At 37.6% G+C, this 8,909-nt stretch overlaps 1 protein-coding gene across 1 annotated transcript in view; it reads right to left on the bottom strand.

Annotated features, from left to right (window-relative positions):
* The window catches only part of TBC1D8B (TBC1 domain family member 8B), a 283,925-nt gene extending 277,082 nt beyond the window's left edge, over window positions 1-6,843 (bottom strand). Inside the window, exon 1 of the mRNA XM_053699162.1 lies at window positions 6,672-6,843. Coding sequence (XP_053555137.1) covers window positions 6,672-6,798 — 127 coding nt within the window. The 5' untranslated portion in view covers window positions 6,799-6,843. The remainder of the gene's footprint in view (window positions 1-6,671) is intronic.
* Window positions 6,844-8,909: the final 2,066 nt, after the last annotated feature.

Genomic DNA, 8,909 nt, shown 5'->3' on the forward strand with positions numbered 1-8,909 from the left:
TTTGGACCCGCGAAGACGGCTTGCGATGGGCGGAGGAAGTGCAGGAGCGGCTGCCAGGATTAAAAGGTAAGTTTTTGAAGAAAACGAGTGAAATGTCAATTTTGATTAATTAAAGTGCCCTTGTTTTTAATAGGATTATTAAAAACCGGGCTCTAATTCATCAAAATTGACCTTCACTTTAAATATGGAGTACAGTTCTGGGGACAGATCGCAAAAAAAGATATTGTAGAAATAGAAAAAGTTCAGAGAAGGGCCACAAAGCTAATAAGGAGGGAATGGATAATTTAAGCTATGAGGAGAGGCTAGTGAAACTGGGTCTGATTTCCCTAGAAAAAGACGCTTGAGAGGTGACATGATTACTCTATATAAATATATTCAAGGCCAATATATAGAGATGGCAGAAGCTCTGTTTATTCCAAGAAAATTGATTGTGACAAGAGGTCACAATTTAAGGTTGGTAGAAAGGAGATTTAATCTCCTGCAACGGAAACATTTTTTCACTGTAAGAGCAATACAATTGTGGAACTCATAACCAAAGGAGGTAATGAATGCCAATACCCTGGATACATTTAAAAATTGTTTGGATACATTTCTGGCTAGAAAGAAAATTCATGGATATGATTGCTTGTATTAAATGGGTCACCTTTTAGTGGGATTAATTTAAACTCAACTGCAGGGTTTTTTTTTGTAAGTACCTGTATATTAGATTTGTATAGGTTGAACTCGATGGACTCTTTTCAACCTCATCTACTATGTTACTATAATGTAACATATATAACCATAAACATCAAAATGCTACTTATTGATATACTTTTATTTCCTAATCAGGTTCATACTATTGTGATAATAAATAGGGATTAACTGTAAATCAAATTTGTTTTTTTTATTTTATAGAAATGTGTTGGAACTATATTTTCTGCAATGTAAAAAAAAATGATCTTACATGATCTGCTTCGTCTAAGAAAATATCTTTGGATGATAAAAGTAATAATGGAGAGATAAATTACATAATTACTGCAACTATGTCAATTTCACTCTGTGTAATAATGATAAAGGGGTAGCTGGCATGTACTTCTATGAGATCTGCCAAGCCCACGCTACATTCCCGCTGTTCACAGAGATTTGTAGACACAACACTGACATTCTGTTGTTCAAATTGAAGCCACCCACGTTATCTACTAGTGAAAATAAACAAACTCAATCTGCCACTTTGAAAGATAGATGGATGGCGGTAGCTGTTAGTAAAGCTTTTATTATGTGACCGTAGTAACAGAGGAAAACAAATTAAATCTACACCTGAAAAAAGTAGCTGCAGCCCTCCTAGTGTTCGGTTTTTAGTAAACTGCAAATATGTAGAGGTTAATTCTAATTCAAGGCCAGCACTGTTATTATCAACATAATTCTCTGCTGATTCCTCTTATTTTCTTTTTTAGTAATACCACAGCTAAATATTATAACTGCAAAAGAATCCAGTCCAGGGATTGGAGCTTTTTTTGTGCCCAAAATTCAAAAAATAATACCATACTTCTACTAATTAACTTTGTATGAGTCTCAATAAACATTTTTAAATGTTGAAAATGTTAGTCATTTGCCAAACTCCCACTCTTTTGAATGGGCTGTGATGTATAAAGGCTGTGACACACTGCAAGCGGAGCAGCGCGCAGCGTGTAAATGCGGCTGTGCACGCTCAGTGTGTCCTGCCTTTTCATCTCTGAGCACTATGCTGTGTCAGGTCATGTAGCTGAGCGCTCACAGATGAAATATTTGATCTTCAGAAGCGATGCGACGCAAAGCAGCTGCTTCGCTGCACGCCGCATCGCTTGCAGTGTGTCACAGCCTTAAAGCAGTCACATCCACTCTCTACATAGGCTTTCTATGGGCTTTAAAGGGGCTGGACTTGAAGATTGTCAACTGATACACATGTTGATTGGATGTTCACTGGAATTATGGGCTGGCATAACATTGTAATAGAAGCATTGCTATATGCACTAGTGTAACACTTTCACAGATGGATTTAAAAAAAAAAAAAAAAGTACACATATACTTTTTTAATGGCAAAGATTACATTTATGGCATTTGATTATTTAAAGTTTACAATCACTTTAATGGTTTTAATGAGCAAAACAAGCTATGTCAAATACAAACATAAATATGAAGGAACACTATCCCATAATTTAATACACTGCATCAGGTATAACAGGGCGTTTGGAACATATTAACGCCTTTACTGCTGAGCTGTTTTGGAGTTGTTAGATGCTGTACACATTTAATCCTCACTGGAGGCCATTGTATACCATACATTATTTATACCTTGTTTTTTCAACAGACCCAGCATATTGTACATATCATAACATGAGAAGTTTCTGACTGTATACCAATTTAATGCACTCCAGCAGATTAAATGAATCCTTGGAAACAGATTAAAGGGGATTTTTTTACAGTACACTTTATATGTGTATGTATGAAAGTATTTATGCAGGACTGGTAATTCAATGATGACTGATTGCTGACAATTGTTTTTTTTTTGTTATCTGTATCTATATATAAACAAACTCTATGTCTCCTAAATAGTTTAATTATATGTTTGCATTCATCATTATAAACAAAGGTGATTAAGCTTTTAACATCCAACTAAATTCACAGGTAAAAAAAAAGCAATTATGAGAAAAAAAATCCTCAATTTAGTAAAATGTTTCCATAAGAATCTCTTTCGAACGTACAGCACCATCTATCAACATTGATTATGCTAAAAGAACAACATTCATATTCTTTGTGTTTTCACTTTACAGTATAAAAAACAGTGTATGATACCCTTGCAATAAAGAGCTTAACCCCTTAACGACCAAGGACGTGCCTGCAAAAACTGTTAGTGACAATAGACGTACCTGGCACGTCCTTGGTCTAATTGAGTGCTGGAAGCGACGCTTTCAGCAACTCTCAGGGTATTGCAGTGATGCCTCAATATTGATGCATTCTGCAATACCCTTTTTCAAGCATCCGATGCAGAGAGAGACACTCTGTGGCCCTCTCTGCACTGGTAGCGATGGTGCTGATCGTTGGTGGGTAGCAGGGAGGCGGGTGGGCAGCCCATCGCTACCCGGCATCCGCAATGTGCACGCCGGGAGCGTGCGGGGTGGGGGGGTTGCTGCAGAGGCGCGCGCGCAGCAACCACTGCCACCAATGATCCCTGAATTGTAGGAGAGAGGGAGGGGGGAATTTAAAAAAAAAAAATAAGTATCAAAGGATCTGGGAGGGGGAGGGGGTGTTGAGGTGGGGCAGCTGCACTACAGAAAAAACTCTATTTTATAAAAAAACAAAATGTTGTTTTGGGGGCAAACTGGGTACTGGCAGAGAGCTGCCAGTACCCAAGATGGTGGCAAATAGGTAGCGGGGGGATCAGGGAGGCTGGGGGCTAAGGGGGGTCCATCACAGCTGAATAAATATTTTATTTATTTAAAAAAAAAAAAAACTAAAAAAAAAAAAAAAAACTTATTTTAGTACTTGCAGACTTTCTGCCAGTACTTAAGATGGCGGGGTCAATTGTGGGGTGTGGGAGGGAAGAGAGCTGTTTGGGAGGGATCAGGGGGTGGGATGTGTCAGGTGGGAGGCTGATCTCTACACTAAAGCTAAAATTAACCCTGCAAGCTCCCTACAAGCTACCTAATTAACCCCTTCATTGCTAGGCATAATACAAGTGTGCTGCGCAGTGGCATTTAGCGGCCTTCTAATTGCCAAAAAGCAACGCCAAAGCCATATATGTCTGCTATTTCTAAACAAAGGGGGATTCCAGAGAAGCATTTACAACCATTTGTGCCATAATTGGACAAGCTGTTTGTAAATAATTTCAGTGAGAAACCTAAAGTTTGTGAAAAAATTTGTAAAAAAGTAAACAATTGTTTTAATTTGATCGCTTTTGGCGGCGAAATGGTGAAATGAAATATACCAAAATGGGCCTAGATCAATACTTTGGGTTGTCTACTACACTACACTAAAGCTAAAATTAACCCTACAAGCTCCCTAATTAACCCCTTCACTGCTGGGCATAATACACGTGTGGTGCGCAGTGGCATTTAGTGGCCTTCTAATAACCAAAAAACAACGCCAAAGTCATATAAATCTGCTATTTCTGAACAAAGGGAATCCCAGAGAAGCATTTACAACAATTTGTGCCATAATTGCACAAGCTTTGTAAATAATTTCAGTGAGAAACCTAAAATTGTGAAAAATGTAACATGTTTTTTTTTTAATTTGATTGCATTTGGCGGTGAAATGGTGGCATGAAATATACCAAAATGGAACTAGATCAATACTTGGGGTTGTCTACTACACTACACTAAAGCTAAAGCTAAAATTAACCCTACACGCTCCCTAAAAGCTCCCTTATTAACCCCTTCACTGCTGGGCATAATACATGTGTGGTGCGCAGCGGCATTTAGCGGCCTTCTAATTACCAAAAAGCAACCCCAAAGCCATATAAGTCTGCTATTTCTGACCAAAGGGGATCCCAGAGAAGCATTTACAACCATATGTGCCATAATTGCACAAGCTGTTTGTAAATAATTTCAGTGAGAAACCTAAAGTTTGTGACAAAATTTGTGAAAAAGTGAACGTTTTTTTTTATTTGATCGCATTTGGCAGTGAAATGGTGGCATGAAATATACCAAAATGGGCCTAGATCAATACTTTGGGTTGTCTTCTAAAAAAAATAATATATACATGTCAAGGGATATTCAGGGATTCCTGACAGATATCAGTGTTCCAATGTAACTATCGCTAATTTTGAAAAAAATGTGGTTTGGAAATAGCAAAGTGCTACTTGTATTTTTTGCCCTATAACGTGCAAAAAAAGCAAAGAACATGTAAACATTGGGTATTTCTAAACTCAGGACAACATTTAGAAACTATTTAGCATGGGTGTTTTTTGGTGGTTGTAGATATGTAACAGATTTTGGTGGTCAAAGTTGGAAAAAGTGTGTTTTCTTCCATTTTTTCATCATATTTTATAAAAACTTTTATAGTAAATTATAAGATATGATGAAAATAATGGTATCTTTAGAATGTCCATTTAATGGCGAGAACAACGGTATATAATATATGTGGGTACAGTAAATGAGTAAGAGGAAAATTACAGCTAAACACAAACACTGCAGAAATGTAAAAATAGCCCTTGAAAATTGAAAAATGGTCTGGTCATTAAGGGGTTAAAGGGACAGTCAACACCAGAATTGTTGTTGTTTAAAAAGATAGATAATCCCTTTATTACCCATTCCCCAGTTTTGCATAACCAACACTGTTATAATAATACATGTTTTACCTCTGTAATTACCTTGTATCTAAGCCTCTGCAAACCGCCCCCTTATTTCAGTTCTTTTGACAGACTAGCAATTTAGCCAATCAGTGCTCACTCATAGGTAACTTCACGTGCGTGAGCTCAACGTTATCTATATGAAACATATGAACTAACGCCCACTAGTGGTGAAAATGCAATTCAGATTAGAGGCGTCCTTCAAGGTCTAAGAAATTAGCATATGAACCTCCTAGGTTTAGCTTTCAACTAAAAATACCAAGAGAACAAAACAAAATTGGTGATAAAAGTCAATTGGAAAGTTATTTAAAATGACATGCCCTATTTGAATCATGAAAATAATTTATGAATTTGTGTGTCCCTTTAACCAATTCAAGTGGTTATCCAACATTTGCCAGAATTTTGAAGATTAAACTAACATAATAAATGGAACATCAAATGATCATTAATAATAATGAGACAATGCCAAGTATGCAGGTTCAATGACACATTAAAAAAAACAATTTATTTGATGATTTATAGCTCATGGTGCAGGTAATTTATGGGGAACAAAACAGAATCAGGGATTTGTAGGATCAAACATTTAATATTGCTTTGTGCTACAAACCACAAATAAGGAAACCCTACAGACCACATGTGGATCACTCACTGCCCTCCTCTGGTACAGGCACTGTTTGAATAGTATTAGCCATCACCAGACCTCATATAGGGGTCTGTCACAATCCTTTTAAGAGAGCTAATCAAATGATTTTATCTACATATCCCCATAAAATGTAATGGTGAATTTGTAGAAAAATAATTAAACTATTCTAAAGGATTGTGATCAACCCTATAATAGGAAACAATTATCAACATTAAAGGCTCAAGGCAGACACTTCTGTAATTTCCATAAGTGATACTACAGATGACAAGGTTGTGAGGGATTAATGGTTTACAATAAAACAAAACCCAACAAAACTAATAAAATTTACAACAAAAAAGAACACATGCATTGGAATGTTTTTTTCCATCTTTCAGCCATTGAGAAATATTATATGAATAAAATGTCCCACAGCTGAAAATTGTTATGTTTTATTACAACAAAAAAGTGCTAATTAATGTAAAGGGGGGATTAAGGGCAATAATGACCAAATAATGTCAATAATAATTGTATTGTATATTTAAAATCGCCCATGAATATTACTAACACTAATCAATTATTAAAAACAATAGTAATGGTAACTATAGTAAAATGTTAATAATAACACAGTCAAATAATATTAACCATAAGAAAAAAGCTTTAAATATAGGAATAATTATGATTAATAACACAAGTATTATAATAACAGCAGTAGTGACATTTGAGTAACAGCAGTAGGTTCTGTACCTGCCAATCCCCCTCCATCCTCGCCATACCCCCTCCTCCTCTGCAGCACAAAGTAGGGGTTCGATTCCTCAGTCACCCACAACTTCAGTGCATTCTTGAGCAGCACCTCCTCCGGTCTAAGCCACATCTTGCCGGTGTCCCTGTCAGTTTCATGTCTTCCTGACCATCCTGGGCTCCGCCGACACGTAAGCAACAGACCTGCCAAGATTTGTCTTGCTGCATAATGGATAATGTAGTTTAGTTCTCCTTTACTATTGCAGAACCAGTAGTCGAAAGGACTACACTTCCCAGCACGCAATTTTGCAAACCCAAGTATTGGCTCCTCGGCAGTGTTAAGGAAGAGCTCGATGGCATTGGATATATGACACAAGTATGGATCATAATTTAGTTAAACGGTACCATATAACGTGTGGATATTCTGACCTTATTTCAATTGCTTCCTGTACAGTGACATGATAGAAGTTGCATAAAACGTTAAATACTATTTTAGGTGCAACGCTAGTTTAATAAATGGTAAAACTCGTAAAGTCTTTAGAAACCAGTACTAGGGTTATTTAAACTCAATTTGTACAAATAATCGTGACATAATTTTAAAGGACGACACATGTCGAGCAACATGCCATTACAGTTTTCAGATGCTATGGGAATCGGACGATCGCAGCACACTTTTCAGTGACTATTATGTGAGCTATCGTCTGGATGTGTGCAGCCGTAGTTCAGAATGTTTGATTTTATACCAATGGTATGTTTTTGAACGTCATTGGCTGTCCATGATTTTTTAATCTAATTAAATTGCAAAAATGACTGCGAATAACTCCTTGGCTGTTGTTATTTTAAAACTGCTTGCGCTAATTGCATTCAATCCCTTCAGTATTGAGCCATTTAACACCCCTACTATTTGCTTTTTCAGTTAAGATATGCACATGAATCATATCTTGTTTTTTTCCAGTACAGCAAGCTCTTTTAGAAAAGAACGTCAGCATACAGAAAAATACCCAACAATGCCCAAAGTGTACCCAGGTATACATCGGCATGGGAGGCAATATTTCCTAAACATTTAAAAAAAAACACTTTATGGTTTCATATTTAGTATCAGTTCTCCTATGCAAGCAACATGTATCTATATTATTCAATACAAAATGCTAATGCCACCTTGTCTAAAATTGCACTTTATGCAGAAAATTAATAGAAAAAAACTCTGGCCAAAAATATGTTGTCACCTGACCATCGCACCTATATGAGCTTGTTCGACATCCCATTCCAAAACCATGGGAATAAATATTGAGTAAGCACCCACCTTTGTGGTTTTAACATACACCCAGGACCGTCTTTAACACAGGGCAAAAGGGGCAGCTGCCCAGGGCCCAGTCTCTGTTGAGGGGCCCAAGAGTCCTAAAAAAAAAAATCCTAAGTCCTAATACTGTCACAGTCAAAAGTACTCTGCTTATATTTAAAAAAAAAAAAACTGTGCCAGACCGTTCCGGTGTCATGTGACATGCCAAGCTATTGCCATGTGCTGTTTTAGATGTGCACTGTGCAGCACTGATTGCAAAGCCCTAACTCGACATCCAGCCATTTCCAGTGCATCAGAAAAGGTCCTACTGGGGTTACTACTGTTACCAAGTAACTGCTCTGGTTGTGGGGATTGTTTCTGGGTAGGGCTGACTGTAGGCGCATGCAGCTGGAACGGGAGGCACGTGAGGATTTGAGCATCTGTGCAGCTGCATACACTGCTCTCTTCAGTCTTGAATCTGTGTGACTCATCTCACACTGTATCCATGCTGCCTTGAACAGACAGCATCCAGTCTACTGGTCCCCTTAGCCCTGCTCTTTCTGCTGTGGCCCTAAGATCAACTAACTGAAGTTTGTTAGGGGGATAGTGCTTTGTAGAAAGGTGTCAGTGGGAAGAATAAGTGAGTGCACACATGCCCCCCCATGCAGCACTGTCTAGTGCAGGGTGAGAGGGAACTTGTTCCTAGCAAAGAAGCGACGTGCTGCTGTGGCTGATGTATAGTGTCATGCTGATACTTCACACTTTAATGTAAGGTTTATTTTTATAGTTTTTATTTTCTCTCTGTCTCAGATTTTACAGCTTCCCATAGTAGTTCTGCTGTTCCAATCAGTAAACTTATATTTGTCTGCACCTCCATGCTTCCTCCTCAGTCTTTACCTTGCTCTGCTCCTGTTGGCTGCCCTAAATCTCTTAACCAGCAAAACTCACACCAGAAACACATTCAA

Source organism: Bombina bombina, chromosome 1, assembly GCF_027579735.1.
Source record: "Bombina bombina isolate aBomBom1 chromosome 1, aBomBom1.pri, whole genome shotgun sequence".
Lineage (NCBI taxonomy): Eukaryota > Metazoa > Chordata > Amphibia > Anura > Bombinatoridae > Bombina > Bombina bombina.